We start from the raw sequence: 21,987 nt of genomic DNA, 5'->3' as shown, positions 1-21,987 counted from the left end.
GGGGTTCTCTTTGCTTGGTTGGGGTTTGGTTGGACTCTTTTGAGACAGAGTATCAACATGTAGCTCAAGTAGGCTTTGAATTCCATTCCTCTTGCCTCAGCCAGAATAACACTTTGTAGTACCACATTGACTTAAATGGATTACAGACACACACACTACTGTCTCCAGTTTTTACTTAGGTTCTTATTTTCAAGTGTAGATTGTCAGGCTTGTGCAGTAAGCGAATTGCCCACCAAGTTATCTCCTAAGCCCTTAAAAGTATCTTATCAACAGAGAGCTTCAACTTTGTATGCCCCCTCAAGACCCTCAACCAGTACATGCCATACACAACTAATGTCAAATTAAGCTTTCCCTATAATGCTTGTAAACTCAAACCTATAGTTCATAGCCAATTCATTCTATAGCCAGTAAAGATACTATTAATAGAGGCCAGCAGCTGAAGGCACCTGCTTCCATACCTGACAATCTGAGTTCAATCCCCAGAAACCATATTGGAGGAGAGAAGTGACTCTGGAAAGTTGTCCTCTGACTCCCATACATACACCATGACATGCATGTACACACACTACACACACACACACACACACACACACACACACACACACACATACACACACACCATAAAATAATTTTTAAAAGACACAAATAATAGACATGAAGACAAAGAATTAGATGACACATTTTTCCAGCAGTTGGTTGAGCAAAGACCACAGTACCAGCAATCTGAGAGGATGTGAAAACTCAGTGAGCAGCTGCTGTGACTGGCAGATACAAAGGCTACATAAAGTCAGTGGTTTCCCAATTTTAGTTTATATCAGAATCCCTGGGAGGACTTGCAAAACCAGATTGCTGAGCTGTTCCCCTGAAACTCCAGCTAAAAGTGATTAGGGTACAACCTCACCTGCAGCCTCTCAACTGGTTATGACAAGACTTCTCCATGCATAGGTATAACTGTTAGTAACAGTTACTAGTTACCATTCCAAAGTCTGTAACAGTCAGTGAACAAAACGGGCCTGCAAAATGAATCATCACTGTGAAAGACTGCTGAGCTTGCAGCCCAGGCATATGAATTACCAAACAGCCTAGAAGAGTCAGAGCAGGGACTGCTGGCCAGCAGGGTCAGGGAAGAGGAAGGCAGGCAGAGAGGCAGGAATGGCCCCTAGTCTTCCTTCACAGTACCACTGCTAGTCCAGGATAAATAAGTGACCTTAATTATTATTCTACATCCCTAAGATATCAGGGAAGTTCCTTTCTAGAAACTTCTGACCTAAAGGTGGACAAAGCATTCATGTGGGCTTTACAGAGAAGCTGGTTTCTTAGCAACCTGATTCAGAATGCAGTTTCCAGAGAAAAGAGCTCCCTCTGGTTGGAAAAGAAGAAAAAAGCTGCAAAGCTTCAATTATTAAAGGCCTTATCATAGTGTGAAATTCAGTTCGCCTTTACGAAAAAGTCAACCTCAACAAGCAAAGTAAAACAGGTAAATCATTTTACTAGACATGGGTTCACTGCAATGTCCTTGACAAATACTTGATGCAAGGTAAAAGGAGGAAACTACCAGATAAGACATTCTCTCTAGGTGTGAGTCTGTGCATGTCTATGGAGGTTTTCTGTACCAGTAGGGTGCTTGAGGGGCCTCTTCCTCCAGTCACGGGATTGTGTTGGGGAAGCTTTTGCCCTACATGTAAGAAAACATACTCATGGAATTTTAATTTTGTTGGTTAATTTCTCCATGAATTCTTGAGTTTTAGATTAGGCCCGGTGTTTGTTTACTATGGTTGCCAGCCTAGAAGCTTACAAACAATGTAGGTTTATTCTCTCAGTTCCTGTGAGTCAAGAGTCCACATGGACTGAGCTGGGTTCTCAGTCCAGAGATCCTCAAGGCTAAACCAAGAACCAGCCTCATTTTCATGTGAAGACTCAAGTAGCAAAAGATATGCCTCTGAGTTTCCCTTGAGTTTTGTCAAAATTCATTTCCTTGGCAATTGATGACAAGGGATTACTTTCAGCAAGTAGAGACCACTGTCATTACCATCATAAACTGCTCACACCATGATTCCTGGGGCCATCAGGAGACTCTTCTTCCCATGTCAAATTTCAAGCCACTTTGAGGTCTCACCTGATGGCCCAACCACAATAATATCCTCCCTCCCCTTTAATTCAATATCAGTTACCGACCTTAATTACACTTGCAAAATCATTTCTTCACTCTAACACAGTAATTCTAGATTAGCTCATTATATTTACAAGAGTTTTTCTCATTCAAGGACTCTACCTACCACAGCCCCTCATTCATCATTTCTCTGATCTATGAGCTAAAGCTGATGCTCCACTTTCAAGATCATGGTAGCTTTTTGTTGTTGTTGTTGTTGTTGTTGTTTGGTTTGGTTTGGTTTTTTGGTTTTTTGAGGCAGGGTTTCTGTATTGCTTTGGAGGCAGTACTGGGACTAGCTCTGTAGACAAGGCTGGCCTTGAACTCATAGAGATCTGTGTGTGTGTGTGTGTGTGTGTGTGTGTGTGTGTGTGTGTGTGTGTGTGTGTGGTTTGTTTTTTGGTTTTTGTTGTTGTTTCCTGTTAAAAAGTGTAGCATCCTGGATCCAAAAACAAATGCAGTATTCCTTAGACTCAAGGGTAATCTAGCCCCCCTTCTTCTAAGTTCCTGACTCTGAAAGTTTTGTTGAATTAAGGTATATCCCCCTGTTGACTGCATATTTAATCACTCTATAGCCACAAACCTTTCCCCCCACCCCAATTTTATCATACATTCAGTTTCTATTCCACCATTTAATGTCACAACCCAAAGCAGCTGCTTTCCCATGATTCCATCTAGACATCTACCTGCCCTCAGCAAATTTAGGGCTGCTACCTATAACCTAGCCCTCCTGGGCATAAGAGCATGGACACACACAGGTCAGCTAGTGTTGTGGGGTATCCATCACAGAAGACTACTCAGACATAGGTTTAAGTCAACAGAAAGTCTTCATTAGCTGACCAGCAACTACACTGACTGTTCAGGATCCCAGTGCAGCCCCAAGCCTTTCTCAGGCTGAGCTTTTAAGCACAAAACCACATCTTGGGTTGACACAGTTAGCTAGAAAAAAAAAAAGAACTACAGAAACCAAAAAAGCAAGGTTAGTGCATTTAGAGACTTTCCAAGAACTATGAACTTTAATAGATTAGGCCTTTGTTTTCATTTTGGCAAGTGATACTGTCTACATGCCTGAATGGTACTTCCACCATGGATTTAATTGTGCTAAGGTCTGGGGCTCTGTTACAGTTAGTACCCACAATTTTAGGAGAGATAATATCACTTTTAAATGACCAATATTTTAATATGTCTTAGGAAATGTAATTGAATCTATTATTTTAGGGCACAAACAAGGCTTATTTTAAAAGTAAATGGATTTGAAGAACTGGCGAGTTGGCTTAGCCTGTAGGGTGTTTAACCACATAAGCCTAGAGACCTGGCTGCAGATCCCTAATACCCACTTAAGTACAGTTCTGGTGTCTAACTCCAGTGCTGGGAGGTGGGGGGAGGTGGAGACTGGGGGAGGTGGAGATGACAGGCCAGTAGTTGGGGCTCACTGGTCAGCTACCCTAGCCAAATCCATGAACTTCAAGTTCAGTGAGAGGCCGTGTTACAAAAAAGTCAGGGCTGGAGAAGTAGCTCAGTTAGCTGACCAGCATACACAGAGCCTTTGATTCGATCCTCAACACCACATAAACCCCATGTGGCAGACACGACTGTAGTCCCAACACTAAAGAGGTGGAGGCCAGAGGATCATACATTTTTAGTTATTATCTTAAGAAGGCATAAGTGCTGCGTAGGCAGGAGTTTCTGTCCCACCATCAGCTCCCAAATAAACACACTGACCCTTATACTAATCATAACTGCTCAGCCAATAGCTCAGGCTTGGTTACTATCTACCTCTTACATTTAAATTAACCCATATTTCTTATCTATGCTTTGCCACATGGCTTGGTGCCTTTTCTTTAGTATGGCATACTCATCTTGCTTCTCTGTTTCTGCTAGTGACTCCAGACTCCCCCTTCTTCCTCCCAGCATTCTCAGTTTGGCCCTCCCACCTACCTTATCCTGTTCAGCTATTGACCAGTCAGCTTTTTTTATTAAGCCAATCAATATATATATATATATATATATATATATATATATATATATATATATATGGTAAAGGGATATTCCACATTTCCCCCTTTTTGTCTAACTAAAAAGGAAGGTTTTAGCTTTAACATACTAAAATTATATACAACTGTAAGAATTACAGTTACAATCTCTAGTCTATTTGTATTTGGCAAAATTAGAGAAAATAGTCTATCATTTTTTTATCTTTGTGACTCTAAAGGTTTATACCTATTTTACCTTTTATCATAACTAAGAAAAATACTATGATTATATAGTCTTCAACTCCATCAACTTCATCAAAGGATGAAATGTTAACTAATGGCAGGAACATCTAGCTGCCTAGATAGTTACCCTAAGTTCTTCTGTAACATTGGGGCATCCAACTCTGATCTACAGGCCTAGCATATCTGACAGACTTTCCTGTGAAATGGGAAATTTTGAAGGGCTGTCCTACCTTGTCTTGGCAAAGTCTGGCACTCACTTTCTTTTGCATCCTGCTGGTCCAGTTTTGACAGTAGTCAGAAATTGAAGCAAAGGTAGTTTCTTTGCCCATATGGCTAGCTTTTGCCATAAAGAAAGCAAACTCCATAAGGAGGTTCTTGGATGCCCATCATCTTCTTTTGAAGTAAATTAGTGCTGCCAGGAGCAGACGTGTCTCCCTATCAAGAAAAGCCTTAGGTTATTAAACATATTAAATGTCATATTCTATGAGTCTTTGAAGTGTTTGAAGACTATCTAACTATATCTGTGTATGACGCTGAAAACATACCAAATATGACTGTAAGTTTGACTATCATAGATAACTATTAATTTGTTTTTGTTTTTCAAGATAGGGTTTCTCTGTAGCTTTGGAGCCTGTCCTGGAACTCACTTTGTAGACCTGACTGGCTTTGAACTCACAGAGATCTGCCTGTCTCTACCTCCCAAGTATTGAGATGAAAGGCATGTGCCACCACCACCCAGCCAAATTTGTATTTCTTAATTATACATTACATTTTTAAATGAAATGCATAAACACAAAACCCCAAACAAGAGTAGAAATATACATATAGTGTAACAAAATTAACTTTAAATTTCAATCAATATACCAAAATCCATACCAATGTGAAATATTTAAGACTAGTTGTTTTTTGAGTTAAAAGTAGATTCAATAATCTACCCCTTTATCCTATCATTTTTATATTCCCCCCTCTTTTTCTTTTAGGAATGAGATCCCTAAGATCTAATAATCTCTTTTGTTTATTTTTTTTATTTTAACATTATCAATAGCAAGTTGTAATCAAACCCCCTTAAATGATAACAAACATTTATAGCTAATATTTTGGGACTGTGGGTGTTATTTTCTCTAGACTCCTTTTTGTTGTTTGGTGGCCCTGGTAATTTTTGGACCCTGAAAGAATTTAGAATAATGGTTAAATCTTGGCTGTAGTATTCTGTGAGGCTGGATCATCTCAGTCAGCAGCCTTAAAGCTGTTCTGGATTCTGGATCACCTGGCCCATCCACTTTTTATTTGTGTCCAGCCCTTTTCCTGAAAATCCATAAACTTTTAAAAGTAACATACATATCTGTATTAATACAAGCATAGACTCTACATTGTATACAAGCCAGGCAAAGATGATATTCTGTCTTTGTTTGAGCAATAAAATTTACATTACACATTTTGTAGTTTTTCTAGTTTGTAGGTTTATTTCTTTATGACTGTAGCCAGTATTTCAGGGCCTCTTCCTTGATTAAACCTGATCATCTTTAACCTTGAACAAATCCACAGCCTCTTATTTTCTGTGGGAACAAAAGCATAACTTCTTCCCCAAAGCAATACATTTTTTACTTATATTTTAAAGTTAAGACTTTTTAAAATATATAGGTTGGTTTAATTTAGCATCTTTCACAATCCAATGTGTCTTAGCAACTATTGCCCCTTCCTCAGCATCAAAAAATTCAAAGACAACACAATACCATACAGTATCCAGACTCTCTGTGTATTTTCCATCTTTACCATGGCTTTTTTTCTTTTGTATTACTTTACTCCCTTTTTAAGGCTTTATTATTTTTAAACTATGTATTTTTAATCTGTGACTACATATACTCTTTCTTTTCTCTCCCAGGCCTATGTATTTTTAAACACACTGTAACCTGTTTAAAGGATTTCTTTCTTTTTTGTTTGTTTGTTTGTTTGTTTCCATCTGAATCTCCCCTTACTGCATTTCTGTAATTTTTTCTTTCTTTGTGAGCCTTTAAACTGTTAAGCTGCAAGGCTAGGACCTTCCACCTCTGTTTAGCTGTGGCATCCCTCTGGCAGGCAGCTGCCAGGAGATGCTTTTCTGTACTGCAGCCTTTGTGAGAGACTTCAGGAACCTTCCAAGCAGCTTATCTCATGGCGGCTGGTGACTCTTTACTGGGTGGCATGAGAGACAAGAAACTAGGAATCTGTTCTTGGCTTCATTTCTGTGTGTCTAGAACCCTTTTCCAAGCTCTCTCTGGATATAGTTGCTGAATGTTTGGGTGCCACTGCTGTATTAAAACATCATAATCAGAAGTAACTTCGGGAGGTAACAGTTTATTTCACCTTATATCAATCACTGAGGGAAGTCAAGGCAGGAATCTGGAGGTAAGAACTGATGCAGAGGCCTTAGAGGATTGCTGCTTACTGGCTTGCTCCTTATTGCTTGCTCAGACTACTTTCCTTACAGAACCCTGGACCATCTGCCCAGGGGTGATACTACCCATAGTGGACTGGACTCTTGCAAATAGAAAATGCCCTAATTTTATAGGCTCACCTGAGGCTCCCTCCTCTCAGATGATTACAGCTTGTGTAAAGTTGACATAAAAATTAGCCAGGACAGTTATCCCTAGTTGCATAGTTTGAATCCAGCCTAGGGCACATGAGACCTTGTCTCAAGGTCAGAGTGAAAAAATTAGAGCTATAGGGGACACCTACCCTCAGGCCTCCATACACATGTGAGCACACACATGTGTAAATTTGAAAAGGCGTATTAAATACAATCTGGGGGGTTTAGCTCAGTTGGTAGAATTGTCCAACAAGGAAGACTCCCGTTTCCATACCAAGCACCACATAAAATCAGCTGTGGTGATGCACGCCTGTAATCCCTATACTAAGCAGGCAAAGGCAAGAGAATCGGGAGTTCAAGGCTATCCTCAAGCTATCCATGTAAGGCAGTTTGAAGCCCTATCTCGAAAATAAATGGGCTGAACAAAGAAGTCTACTGCCAAATCTGACGACAGGAGTGACCCCCCCATGGTGGAAAGGGAGATCTGACTCCCCCGAAATGTTTTCTGACCTCCAAACACGCACCTTGGTGCGCGCGCGCGCGCACACACACACACACACACACACACACACACACACACACATACACAGTAAAGACAAATAGCTAGGAAATAGTGAAAATGATGGAAATGTTGGCATAAGAGAAAGTGACAGTTAAGTGACTAAAGAACTAACACATAAATTAAGCTGAGCTCGGTTCCCTCCGTAAATTTCTGTTTCCAGAAGCCGGCTCTGCGATAAAGCTCTGGCAGCACGTCAGCGCCACCTGTTCTCCCCTCTCTCGCCACATTCTCCTCGTAACCGAGCCGCAGGCGGGGAGGGGGCGGAGCCCTGAGGAGCGTGGCCAATGCGCCAGAGAAAGCGTGCGGGGGCGTGGCCTCAGAGGGGCGGAACCCTCGGCCGGCGGAAGGCGGAAGTGCCCGCAGCGTCACGTGACCTGGGTAACATGGCCGCTGCCCTGTGAGCGTTGCCGGTTCCTGGCGGGAGCTGGTCGCGTGAGCGGTAGGGCGGTCCGGGTAGCGCGTGGGAGAGCAGGGTCCCGGCGGGCGACCTGAGCCGGCGCGCGGCGGTAGGACAAGCAGGCGAGCCCGGGGCGGTGTAGCCCATGAGCGGGCTCCGGGGTCCGCGCCGAGCCGCACACTCCACTTGCCCTGGCGCGGCTCCGGCAGCCTCGGGCTAAGGTATCTCCAAGCTCCCGGGCGCAGCGCAAGCTGCCACCATGAACCCAGAGAAAGATTTTGCGCCGCTCACGCCCAACATCGTGCGGGCCCTGAATGATAAACTCTACGAAAAGCGAAAGGTGGCAGCGCTGGAAATCGAGAAGTAAGAGCTACTGAGACCCCGCCCTAGCTATGCATCTGCAGGCGGCTCTGCTTGTCCCGGGCGAAGGTTCGGTATTGAGCTCTCAGATTTCAGCTCTTAGCACATTGCTTTAGAGCGGGAAATCCAGGAGCCCCATCTTTGCCAAGTCCTTTAACCTCCTGGTGCCCCCAAATAGCAGTGAAAAGGAACCGACTTAACGTGTGTGCAGTACTTAGCACAGTGCCTAGCACACGGGGAATCCTCAGTATAGCCTCAGCCAAAGTCAGTGGCTTCTCTAAAGGGATGGAGAACTTGCTTGTGATGTCCCGCCGGCTCTTTTCAGCTTCTGAAGAGACCGTTAAGTGGCCAAGTGTAGAAATCAGGTCAAAGCATGATCCGCTGCTCAGAGGATTGTCATGTTTAATCTTGAGTCGTGTCACCCTTCCCTGAAAGTATAACTGGGAAGATTTGACCTTCCTCTCTTCTGCAATAATGTATATGTGTGTGATGATGTGTTGGTGTTTGCTTTGGAAAGGTTTAATTGGTAATGTTTTGCCGAGTATGTGTGTGTGAGCACGTGAAGTTTTTTTTCCCCCACGCAAATCTTAGTGACAGTCAAGTGAGTAGGTGGTTTCAGAAGAGTGGAAAGAAGCAGCTTGTGAAACTAGAAAAACATTAAAGTCTAGGAGCTGAAATGCTCAACATAGTAACAATGGACTGCATGTATCTATTTAAATTGAAGAGGGCCAGACAGGTGACCCAGGCCTGTAATTCTGCACTTGGAAGGCTGAAGCAGAGCTGTTGTACAAATTTGAGAGTAGCTAGACCCAGTCTCAAGAAAAAAAGTAGTAAATTAGTAAAAATTATTAAATCCATTTTAAATTAAAAATCAGTTTCACTACCCATATTCCATGTGTTCAGTAGCCAACCACTACTACTGCACAATGCAGAACAGAAAACATTTATGTCCTTACACAGTGCTATCTCAGACCATCCTAGATATGGAGTAGTGCTCATCTATTGACCTAGGATAGATTCTTTACTCGAGGTTTATTAACCTTGGTGCTATTGATATTTAGGGATGCATAATTCTTGGTTATAGTAGGCAGTTCTGTGCCTTGTAGGAATTTTAGCAGTACCTCTGCCCTTTACCCACTAGATGCCACTAGTACTCCATCAGTTGTGAAAACCTAAACTGTCTTCAGACATTGCCAAATGTCCCTTGAAGGTACAAAACCACACCAGTTGAGAACAGCTGCTTTGGTCGTAAACTATTGGCCTTGGACTTAGGTAAGAAGACCCTCCCATTCATCTGTAGTACTCAGTGGCTTGTCCACCCTAACTGTTTCTTTACTCAGCCACCACTTTTTTTGAGCTACCTCTTTACATACAGCTCTGTGTTTACAACCTTGCTTTCCAGTGCCTAGAAGTCTTAACAGGATTGCCGTGCTAAAAGTGGTACCCCAAGATGGTGTATAGGCATGGTTGTGGTCCATGTTCTGTTGGCTTTGTGAAGTTGCACTGTCTATTAGGCAGCTTTACATTACTATATCAAAAACTGAAGATTTAAATGGATGGAGTGATCTCTGGCCAGTTGGTTCTATTTCTTTTGGGTTTATGGTGAAGCTTTTCGAGGATACCCCCCCCCCCAAAAAAGAGCTCTCAATAAACCCAACTCTAAAACTTTGTCATCTCCAAATAGTGCCAGCCTGGAGCTACACCTTGAATACATGGACCTCTGAGAAACAACTAAGATCCAGACCATTGCACAATGACAGCAGTTTTGTCCACCCACTCAGCTTCATAGAAGTACCTGCTTTTCTCCTGACCTGAATGAGTCCTCTGTTTGTTAGGTCCTTGACCAAGGCTGTCACAACATCAATGCTTCCAGCACAGTCTATATGAGTATTCCCTGCAGGTGGTTCTGTGGGAGCTTTGTATTAGACACTGCCCTTGATTTGTAAAATTTAGAGAAACTTCCAAGGTCCTTAAGGGTGGTATGACCTCCTAAGAGCAAAGATAGTTTTTATTTTCTGCACTTAACACGATGCCTAGTGGCATTTGACACATGGCCACAAAAATGAATAGCTTTACAATTTGATAGGAAAGTAGCATTATAGCTTAAGGACTTTGCTACTCAAGAATGACCTGCAGATAGCTACTGAGAAAAGACTCTAGCTTCATCCTAGAGTGAATTAGAATTGACACTTAAACAAGACCCCGGCATGACTGTTGCACCTGTGACAAGTGCTAACTTCAAAGACCCTCTGTTCTGTCCATAGAATGTTCCATATTTGCATATTTTCTTCATCAAACTAATCCTGGTCAAACTAATCCTTAGCCAAATAGTCTATTAATCAAGCTCCATAAACACCTCATAAAAGTCAGAACATTGGCAATTGCCTCTGGAGTGTAGGCAGCTCATGTGCTACAGAAGTGAATGTGCTTGCCCATTCTTAAGTGACTGACCCCTCCGTGGTACCCTGTTTCTCAAGAGACCACATGGAATAGTGGGTCAGAACACCAAAGTCTGGTAGTTGGGCTTGCTGACTCCTATTCACTAGTTAGGTGAGCCTGAGCAAACTAATTTACCTCAGTGTCCTCATCCACAAACTAGTAATAGTGTTCATTGGAGCTTAATGCAGTACTAGACACTGCAACTGTTATATAATGTACAAATAGCTGTTACATAATTATTTTAAATATTTATAATTGTTTTATATCAGTACCACTCTTGCCATTTTTTGGTTGTCAGGGTAATGGCCTCCAGAAGATACCTTAATCCCTGGAACCTGTTAATATGTGATTTAAGATAACAGATATGAGCCTAAGAAGATGCTCAGTGAGAACATTAGTTCTTTTTTTATTATTCTTATTTTACATATTGATCCCAGTTACCTCTCCCTCCTTTCCTTCCTCCCTCCCTCTCTTCCATGCCCCCCACCACTACCACCCCATCCCATTCCTCCCATTAGTTCTTTTTCTGTTGGCTGCAGTAAAACACCATGATCCAAAATCAAGTTATGGAAGAAAGGGTTTGCTTTGGTTTATGGTTTCAGAGGGGAAGTCCATAATGGCAGGGGATGCATGGCAGCACACAGCTGAAACAGGAAGCTGAAAACTCACATCCCTATCCGCTCGCATAAAGCAAAAGGAGCAAACTGCAAGTGGAATGAGGCTGCGAACTTTGAAAGCCTACCTCCAGCAAGGCTCCACCTCCTGAAGGTCCCATAGCTTCCCCAAACAGCCACCACTGGCGACCAAATGTTTAGATATGCAAACCTATGGGGGATGTTTCTCACTCGAATACCACAGTGGGAAAAGTCCCTGCTGTGCCAGCATGAGAACCTAGATCCTAACGCTTATGTAAAACCTGGGGTTGGCAGCATGCACCCAGAATCCTGGTACCTGGGCTTTTGGTCAGTCTGTGTAGCTGAAACAGTAAGCTCCAAGTTCTCAAAACTAAAGTTCTACTTATCTCTCCTGTAATGGAGACAAATACCCAGAGTTAGCTTCTAGCCTCCACATGCCCCTGTTATATATCATAGAACCAAAGGATGGGGGGGGGGTGGGTATAGCAGATACAATCAAAGTTGCTAATCAGATGACTTTAAAATGGGTAGAGTAGCCTAGATTACTCAGTTGAACCCAGTCTAACCTTTAGTGTGAAAGAGGGAACCAAGAAAGAACATTAGAGACTCCAGCAGCCATCACTGGCTTTGAAGTTCTAAGGGGCAGTTAGCCAGAGAATGTGGGCATCATCTAGAAGCTGGCAAGAAGGTAGATTTTTCTGTAGAGCAGTGGTTATCAACCTTCCTAATGCTGTGATCCTTTAATGCAGTTCTCATGTTATGATGACCCCCCAACCTTAGTTATTTTTATTGCTACTTCATAACTATAGTTTTGCTACTGTTATGAATCACAGTGTAAATATGCATGATATCCGATATGTGACCCCCCCCCAAAGGGGTTATAACCCACAGGTGGAGAACTGCTTCTGTAGAGCCTCCAAAATATAAAGGAACTTGCCCATACCTTGATTAGCTCAGTAAGACCCATACTAAATTGTGTCTTAAGCCTCTAAGTTTGTGGTAAAATGTAACACTAACAAGTAGAAAACTGGCATAACTCTGAGAGATATTGGTGATAAAGCTCCATGAGCAATACAGTGTTTGTCAAAAAACTCTAGACCCACACACCTGCCCCCTCCAAGACCTTGAGCTCCATGGAAGAAGGGATCCACCTTCACATCATACCATCTCTCAGGAAGAGACAGAAGGCCTGGCTGCCCACTAGGTTTGCCCCTGCTTTCCTAGACCAAGCAGGAAACACACAGCCTCATGGACAACTGAGCCCATAGTCAGAGTGAGATATGATTAAGACCCTTTAGTACAGCTCCAGAGAATAGGATTCAAATCCCAAAGATAGAACAAGAGACTGCTTGTGGTATTTGAGGAGGCAGGAGTCTCAGGCTGCCCTAGTTACTCTAGCTGAAACTGCCCACTGAGTGGAATGCAAGGTGAGGGGAAGTAATGTAAGCTGAGAGCTGTTAAGTGTGTTTGAGTTTTTCTCAAAAATCTCTAAGTGCACAGGTAGGGTTAGAATAGTCTGTCCCTGCTGCAGTAACAAAATACCACAGCCAGTGGCTTCAGTAATAGCCATTCATTTCTCATAGTTCCAGGACTTGGCCTTTTCTCCACATACACACACTTTGGAGATTAGCACCTCAGTTTATGAAGGTGGAGTATAAAAAGTACTAGGAGTGAAACCTGAGAGCACACATGTGTAAAGTTCCATCTGCCCCACCACCTGGGGTGAAAGTGGGATACAGAGGGACATGTGTCCACCCACCCCTCTCACTGCCCTATGAGCCAGATGGTACTAATCCATTTCACAGATGAAAAGTAGAGATTTCTTTTTTATATAATTTTATTTAAATTTGCAACAAGATTGTTTTATATGTCGATCCAAGTTCTCTCATCCTCCCCTGCTTCCCTGTCTCCCTCCCAACTACCATCCATTCTCTTCCTGCTCCCCAGGGAGGGTGAGGCCTTCCATGGGGAGTCTTCAAAGCCTGTCATTTGGAGCAGGGCCTAGGCCATCCCCCATGTGTCTAAGCTGAGAGAGTGTCTAAGCTCTGTGTGGAATGTGCTCCCAAAGTCCATTCGTATACTTGGGGTAAATGCTGATCCATTACTAGAGGCCCCATAGACTGCCCAGTCATAACTGAGATCCACATTCAGGGAGTCTGGGTCGGTCCTATGTTGGTTTCCCAATTATCAACTGAAGTCCATGAGCTTCCCCTTGTTCAGGTCAACAGTTTCTATGAGTTTCTCCAGCCTGGCCTTCATCCCTTTGCTCATCACTCCTCCCTCTCTACAACTGGATTCCAGGAGTTTGGCTCAATGTTTAGCTCTGGGTATCTGCTTCTGCTTCCATCAGCTACTAGATGAGGGCTCTAGGATGGCATATAAGGTAGTCATCAAACTCAATATCGGGGATTTAAGGTAGCCTCTCCACTATAGCTTAGATTGTTAGTTGGGGTCATCCTTATAGATCTCTGGACATTTCCCTAGTGCCAGATTTCTCTAGACCTATAATAGCACCTTCTGTTATGGTATCTCTTTTCTTGCTCTTTATTCTTTCCTTGACTCAATTTTCCTGCTCCCTCATGCCTTCCTCTCCCCTTCTCTTCTCCCCTTTTCTTTCTCCTAACTCCCTCTCCCCTCCCTCCATACTCCCAATTTGCTCAGGAGATCTTACCCCTTTCCCCTTCTCCAGAAAACCATGTGTGTCTCTCTTAAGGTCCTCCTTGTTTCCTAGCTTTTCTGGCAGTGTGGATTGTAGGCTGGTAATCCTTTGCTCTATGTCTAAAATCCATATATGTGTGAGTACATACCATGTTTGTCTTTTTGTAACTGGGTTACCTCACTCAGGATGGTTTCTTCTAGTTCAATCCATTTGCCTGCTAATTTTAAGATTCCATTGTTTTTGTTTTTTCTGCAGAGTAAGTACTCCATTGTGTAAATGTACCACATTTTCTCCATCTATCCTTGAGTTGAGGGGCATTTAGGTTGCTCCCAGGTTCTAGCTATTACAAATAATGCTGCTATGAACATAGTTGAACAGATGTCCTTGTATGAATGTGTATCTTTTGGGTAAATGCCTAAGAGTGGATGGGATTGCTGGATCTTGTGGTAGACTAGTTCCCATTTTCCTGAGGAATCGCCATGCTGATTTCCTAAATTGGCTGTACACTCCCAGCAGTAGAGGAGTGTTCCCCTTTCTCCACATCCTCTCCAGCATAAGCTGTTATAGGTGTTTCTGATTTTAGCCATTCTGACAGGAGTAAGATGGTATCTCAGAGTTGTTTTGATTTGCATTTCCCTGGTGGCTAAGAATGTTGAGCACTTTCTTAAATGTCTTTCAGCCATTTTAGATTCCTCTATTGAGAATTCTCTATTTAGTTCTGTACCCCACTTTTTAATCAGATTATTTGGTGTTTTGGTAACTAGTTTCTTGAGTTCTTTGTATATTTTGGAAATTAGCCCTCTGTCAGATGTGGGGTTGGTGAATATCTTTTCCCATTCTGTGCGCTCCTGTTTTGTCTTGTTGACTGTGTCCTTTCCTAACAGAAGCTTCTCTCAGTTTCTGGAGGTCCCATTTATTAATTGTTGATCTCAGTATCTGTGCTACTGATGTTATGTTCAGGAAGCAGTCTCCTGTACCAATTTGGTCAAGGGTACCTGTGGAGGCATCACCATCCCTGACTTCAAGCTCTATTATATAGTTCTGAAAACAGCTTGGTATTGGCGCAAAAATAGACAGGAAAACCAATGGAATCAAATTGAAAACTCTGATAACCCACACACCTATGAACACCTGACTTTTTGACAAAACAGCTAAAAGTATGCAATGGAAGGAGGAAAGCATCTTCAACAAATGGTGCAAGCATAACTGGATGTTGACTTATAGAAGACTGCAGATAGATCCATATCTATCACCATGCACAAAACTTAAGTTCAAATGGAGCAAGGACCTCAACATAAATCCAGCCACACTGAACCTCTTAGAAGAGAAAGTGGGAGGTACCCTTGAACGAATTGGTCCAGGAGATTTCTTATTAAATCTTCTTGCCCAGGTTTACAACTAGAGCCTGGATGTACAACCCAAGTTTATCTGTTCCAAAAGGTATTCCCTACAAGCTAGGTGTATAAACCCTATCTCCAGGCAAGAAATCCCACTTCTTTCTGTTAGTGGGCTCTCCACTCAAAGGGTGATGTGTGGATAATGAATTTCATTCTTGGACATCTCTGTAGTGTCTTAGCCGCTGCTTTCAGTTCAACCAGTACTGTATTTGGTGTTCCTGTGGGAAGTGAGATCTTTTATAGTTATTGCAGGCCCTCTGATGCTAAATGTGCAAGAAAAGGTGTGTTTGGTTTTACTGTGCTAGCATGTTGTATCCAGTGTCTGATTGCACCAAGGGAGCCTACTGGACATAGGACCTGAAGAGCTTTCCTTCCACTGCCTCAGTCAGCATGATGCCACAATAGCATAAAGATGATGGCACTCAAGATTTTTGACTGATGGCTTTGGGTTGTTTTGTTTGTTTTGAGGAGTCTTTTTTTTTTTTTTTTTTTTTTTTTTTTGAGAAAGATTTTCATATATCCTAGGTTGGCCTCTAACTCCTTGTATGGTCAAAGATAACCTTGAACTTCTTTGTCTGCCTCCTGAGTACTGAGATTGTAAGCATGTGTCACCATGCCTAATCTGTGTAGTGCTGGGCATAGAACCCAGGGCTTTATGCATGCTAGGCAAGTACTCTACCAACTAAGGTACCTCATAGCCCCTGTTTATATTTTTTGAGACAGGGTTTCATGTTTCAATGTTGGGAATGGAAATCAGAGCCTCGTGCATGCTTAGGCAAGCACTCTACCAACTACACTATATCCTCAATACCCACTTTGGAGTTGTAGCCTTTCAATTTCAGGGGACACAGTGATTGATCAGTATTAATGAAAAGATTGGTAAAATATTGGTCTTTCCCCTCCTGGAGAGACAAATTTAGGTGCAGAAGGCACTTTGGATATTGGAACAGTCGTGCAGACTCTGTAGTGTTGCTCTGCTTCTGACCATGGGAAGGCCACATTTTTCATAATGGCTTCTCTAGTGTTCCTGAGCTTAGCTTTCACTACCAGCCATATAACTCTAGCAAGTGCAATCTTACCTGCACTTCAAATTCCAAAAGCCTGTCAATGTGGTGTGCTTTGAGAGCCCAGGCTCAGTTGGGAACCGGAGCTCTGAATGATAACTTGCATTGTTTCAGTTCCTGGCCATGCCCTAGAGTGGTTTGAGGCAATCTGTGGAGTTTCAAACTTGGGCTTAGCCTATTGTTTATCCACAGTGGGACACACAGCAGATTGTCCTGAGGTCAAAGGCTGGCAGTTGGCTTTGTTCTGCCCGCAGACTGTTTGCATTGGCCTGAATCTCAGAGCATTTTAAACTGAGGAAGTTCACAATGAAATTTAGTTTCTTGATGGACAGAGACTACAGGACAGCCAGGGTGGCTACACAATAAAAATCCTGTCTTGGAAAAAAGAAAGGAAGGAAGAAATTTGGGGTTCTGTGGAGCTGTGGCTGAGAATACCTCATTCTTGTTCAGTAAGAGCTAACTCCTCACCCATCTGCTGATATGCTCACTAAGGCTTGTCACACTAGTACCACCATTGGCTTTGTTTGACTCCCCTGCCTACCCACTGTGAAGCACCATCTATTTTGAGACAGCAGATTGTGGTTGCCAGACATTGAGAGAGAGAAGCTAGAGGAAAGGGAGTGACAGTGAAGGGGCACAGATTTTCTTTAGAGTTTGTGGAAATTCTTTAAACTTATTGTGGAACTAACTGTACAACTCTGAATGTGCTTTAAAAAAAAAAAAAAAACCCACTGGGCTGTATACTTACTTGTAAGCAGTTGATTGATGGTTTGTAGATTATATTTTGTCTTGAAGTAAGAAGACAGGTGTTAAATCATTACAGTGTGAGGGGGTCAACCTCCTTTCTCCTAGCCATATGCAGTAGATACTAAATATGATTTTGGTTGGGGAAGTGTGTCAGATTTTTTGTTTGTATTGTGTGTATGAGTGTCTTCCCTGCGTGTGTGCTTGTGAACCACATGTGTGTAGTGCCCATGGAAGCCAGAAGAGGGTATCAGATTCCCTGGAATTGGAGTTACAGGCAGTTGTGTGCTGCCATTTGAGTGCTGGGAATTGAACCCAGGTCCTTTGGAAGAGCCTCAAATGGCCTTAACTGTTGAGATATCTCTCCAACCCTTGGGTTTTTTTTTAACCAATATTTTTATTCCTTGATAATTTCACGCATGATATCATACTTTTTATTATATTCACTCCCAACTTGTCCCCTAACTCAATATATGTTTTGTGAGTTAAGTCTTAGGCCTTTTCAGAAGATACTTGGCCTGTCCTCAAAGGCACATGTTCATTCCCATTCAGTTTTCTGGTGATGTGTGAGCAAATGGAAACCAACTTACTCTAGTACTCAATGGAACAGATGGAGATATACTTACCCAGATTCTCTTTGGGAAGTCACTGCCTGGGTGTGCCATCTGAATACATATGTCATCTGGAGAACTGAGATGGAATTGGATTTGCAAGGGGGAAAATTTCTTTCAAAGGCAGTCCCACATGTAGGCTGCAAGTTTCATAACAAAGGAATAAATGTCAACTCTGGGCTTACCTTTATAGCTCCTTAGAGCCAGAATGAGACAGGCTACTTGGTCATCATTTGTTGGGTGGTGTGTATAGAACACATTATTTTCTGGTGATGACTTTGCTGTGGTGCTGGTACTTGAGCATGTGCAGTACAGAATATGTAATACACATTATCTAGTTCTCTTTTGTAAAGTGAAATTCTTGTGACTATTTCACAAAGCTGTGTGGCCTTGTGTTGCTTAGTTTCCTCAACTGTAAACTGGATTGAAGGGTGGTAGATTTTAGGTTTAAATTTAATCACCAGCTGTCTTAGGGTTATCATTGGCTGAGGTAAACACCATGACAAAAGCAAATGGAGAACCAGGTTTATTTGGCTTAGCTTCCACATCACTGTTCATCATCAGAGGAAGTCAGGACAGGAACTCAAACAGAGAGAAACCTGTAGCTGATGCAGAGGCCATGGAGGGATGCTGCTTACAGGCTTGTTCTTCATGGCTTGTTCAGTCTACTTTGTTATAGAACCCAGAAACACAGGCCCAAGAGTGTCCCCGCCCACACTGGGTTGGTTCCTTCCCCATCGATCACTAACTAAGGAAATGTCCTGCAGTTTCTTTGCTTACAGCTTGATCATCTGGAGGCATTTTCTAAATTGAGGTTCCCTCCTCTCAAGATGACTGTAGCTTGTGTCAAGTTGACATAAATCTAGCCAGAACCCATGTGTAAATAGCCAGTATGTTGCCTACCAGACAGTAAGGGCTCAGACGGTGTTTATTGGTTTCTTATCTTCACAGTAGAAAACAGGTTCATTTCAGACTATCTTGAGGATGTACCTTGTCTGCACTCCTTATGTGTATGGTGGAGACTTCGGGATGTCTGAACACTGAGCAGGGGGGATGATGTACAGAAAAGTCACTTGTCACCTGAGGGCCTGAGTCTGCACAAGAATGTGTTTGTTCACTTTCCAGCTACAGTGGCCTCAAGAGAGGAGGAAGAAACTATGATACAGTTGAAAGGACATATTTTGTTGATGTCAAGAGTTCAAACCTTCTATGATCCTGAGAAATGGACTTAATTTCCCTAGGGTTGTTCAGATCTAAAAGTTGAGCATGATAGTAGCTACTACAGTAACTGACCTCTAAAGTCTACAGCATAGCCTGAGTGCTTGCTGGCTCCCCAGTCTTTGTGTAGCCTGTGACTGTCACCACTTTGTTACAGAGGCAGGGGGTATGAATGCAGGCTGTATCTGTGTAGCAGAGTGTGGCCCCAGGTTTTCTCTTGACTAACAATCCAAAAGTGTTCTACCATCTGTAGTCCCCTCTACCAAGGGAGTAGTCAGTGTAGCAGTCTCTTCGTTATCTTGGGAGTTGTTAAACCTGGTGTTGGCCAGCTGTGGGGCCCCTGTCTTGGGTGTCTCTGCCAGCCTCCCATACCTCCAACCATTTGTGAGCAGAGGCTCTGAGAAACCACTAGAGGACACAGTGCTGCTAGGGGTCTGTCTCGTTGAGCCATTTTCAACACTGTGGGGAAACCAGGTGGTAGTAATGTCTCTTCTCCAGAGTATAGAACAGTAAATCCTGAGGCCTTTGTGTTATTGAAGGACCCCAGGATTCATGATTGGTAGAGTTTCTGGGCCAGATATTAACTTCAAAATTGAGTTCAGCCAAAGACCCCCCACCTCTGCCTCCCAAGCTATAGATGAAAGCTGAGGCAGCCTAGAGTCTTTGAAGAAGACTAGGCCTGGAGCTGGGGTGCCTGCTGTTGAACTTCACTTACTCTGCTTCCTTTGTGGTTGCTTTTCTTCTCTGCACTCTCCCTGTGAAGTCACGAGACCAAGGCACTGGCTGGCTGGGGGCACAGTTTTAGAGTGCAGCTGCCCCTCAGCAGGATCACTTCAGGTCACATCCCAGTGTGTGTATGTGTCCAGGCACCAGCCATGGCTAGAGTGTAGTGAGCGGGGCTCTTCTCAGTGTGTGTTTTGAGATCACAGGAACAGTGCCCTTTGCTCATGCTAACTTGTGATAAGATTAGAAGGGCTCAGCACCTTCAGATGCTGCATCAATTAACCCCAGAGGTCAGGTTTTCCCATGCCAGCAACATGGCAGCACAAGGCTTTACCCATATTTGCCCTACAGCTTGTGCCCCCACCAGCTCTGCCGGTCTTTGCAGACTGACTCCACTAGCAGATGTTTGTTGACTGATTGCCAGCTGCTGGTGCATAACACTGACCTGGAGACTGCTGGGAGCACTAAGTGTTTCTGGGTGCTGAGGAGGAGTGGTGTCACTGGGACTATCACCTTAGCTGGTTGTTCCAGACCTTGAGATTCAGGAAGCGGATGAGGGCTTCCAGAGGCAGGGTATATGAGGAGGGCAGACCTGAATGCTTGAGGAGCGGGCCCCTAGGAAGCTGGGGCTAGTGGAGTGGAGGGGATGCTGGGGAGTGGGCAGGCTAGAAAGCTCATGTGGCCTGTTTTGATTGCTGAGGGTGGGTTTGATTGTGGAACAAGACTGGCCCCAGGATAGCCCCTATGCTGTCAGAGCTGGTAATATTGATGAGAAACACACATAAGCTTGTCTACACTTGTTTGCCTGGAGAAAATTGGACTTTAACGACCTTTATAATGGCCTGGGGTGGCCTTTGTAGTGTCCTGGGGTGACCATATTGAGCCCTGGTAAGTCTCCCTTACTGGTGTCTAACAAAGGAAGGTTTCACTGAGTTCGTGTGTTGCCCCCACTTTCCATCTTCTCCTTTTAAACACTGTTGTTATTGAAAGCTGTGGCCCTGACACCAGGACCACGTTCCTTCCCCCACCCCTACCCTGTTTATCAGTAGGTCCCACTGGTACCTGTGCTGTCTCAGAGCTTCCTTTTAGATTCCTAGCACCCACAACTGAAGCTCAGGTTCCCATCTATCCCTGCTGGCCAATTTCCATGGCTCCTTGTGGCCACCAGAGGGAGATGCAGGTTGTTTTGCCAAGCCTTCGGGGTCCTGCACTGCTGACTTTGAGCCCTTTCCAAACCTTGGCCTTTCTTCTGCCAAGCCAAATGTTTGCCCATCATACCTCTCAGCCAGAATGAACACCTAGTCATGCTTCAGAACTCTCTCCCATGCTTTCCTGTTTAGACACCAGCTTTTTTGCCTTCCTTACCTCGCTGCTCACTTTTCTTGATGGGTTTGTACTGTCATCCTGGAGGACTCTCATGTTTCCTCTGCCTACCCCAGCATAGCATCCTTCAAAGCCAGGGAATGCAACTGTGCAGGACTGTCATCTAGGAGGAATGCACCCTACTGCTACATGAATGTCCAGGAGTCTGTAAGAGGCAGGGAGACTAGCTCGACTATTGTGTCCTGGCTTGAACCTGGAGGATGTCCTCATTGCATTCTCACATTCCAGGTGCTGCTGTGGCTTGTGCCAGGCAAAAGCAGAACTCGGCTTCTGGGCAATTACTCATAGTGGCTGTGACATAACCCCAGTTCTTGAGTCTTCAATAAGGATGCACTGGTTCAGGATCTTTGTGGAATTTAGAAAATGGGTTTCCATCAATAACATTTAAAAGTCAAGCCAAAACCAAGTCATTTGCAATTTTATAACTATACTTAATATTCATTAGACAGCATGAAGTATTCACTTTTGCATCTTTTAGAATTAAAAAGGACTGCTACTGCATTGGCCGGGAATCGAACCCGGGCCTCCCGCGTGGCAGGCGAGAATTCTACCACTGAACCACCAATGCTCCAGCTGTCAGCAGCTGTGTGGCACCTCCCTTTAATCCCATTCCTGGGCCTCCTTGTATATGTTGAGTCACAGACTGAGCCCAGTTCCTAACACTGCCACATCAGCACTGCTGCAAAAAGAGCAGCTAGCTCCAGAGCGGGAGGGAGCAAAGGGTGGGTATGGGTTTTGGGGTTTGTGTGAAGTAGATTTGCCTAGGGGCCTTGAGACAGGAAAGAGCTCCACTCCCTCCTCCTCAATAAACGGCAAAACCCATGGAGACTGTGGGTGAGCCTCCCCTCTGCTGCGTGGGTCCTG

General features: G+C 43.6%; 1 protein-coding gene and 1 non-coding gene across 3 annotated transcripts in view; one reads left to right on the top strand and one right to left on the bottom strand.

The window, feature by feature from the left end:
- Positions 1 to 7,854: 7,854 nt before the first annotated feature.
- Positions 7,855 to 21,987, top strand: part of Vac14 (VAC14 component of PIKFYVE complex) — a 110,972-nt gene continuing 96,839 nt past the window's right edge. The window contains exon 1 of one of the 2 annotated variants that reach the window (XM_051201857.1): positions 7,855 to 8,253. In XM_051201857.1, coding sequence (XP_051057814.1) covers positions 8,150 to 8,253 — 104 coding nt within the window. In that variant the 5' untranslated portion in view covers positions 7,855 to 8,149. Of the gene's footprint in view, positions 8,320 to 21,987 lie in introns of both variants that reach the window. The other variant, XM_051201858.1, reaches the window with a different exon arrangement.
- Positions 21,621 to 21,691, bottom strand: Trnag-gcc (transfer RNA glycine (anticodon GCC)). The gene has a single exon. It is a non-coding gene; the product is annotated as a tRNA-Gly (tRNA).

This window comes from Phodopus roborovskii, unplaced genomic scaffold, assembly GCF_943737965.1.
Source record: "Phodopus roborovskii unplaced genomic scaffold, PHOROB, whole genome shotgun sequence".
NCBI lineage: Eukaryota > Metazoa > Chordata > Mammalia > Rodentia > Cricetidae > Phodopus > Phodopus roborovskii.
Note: the sequence above shows the minus strand (reverse complement) of the source record. Positions and strands in the feature narration are given on the sequence as shown.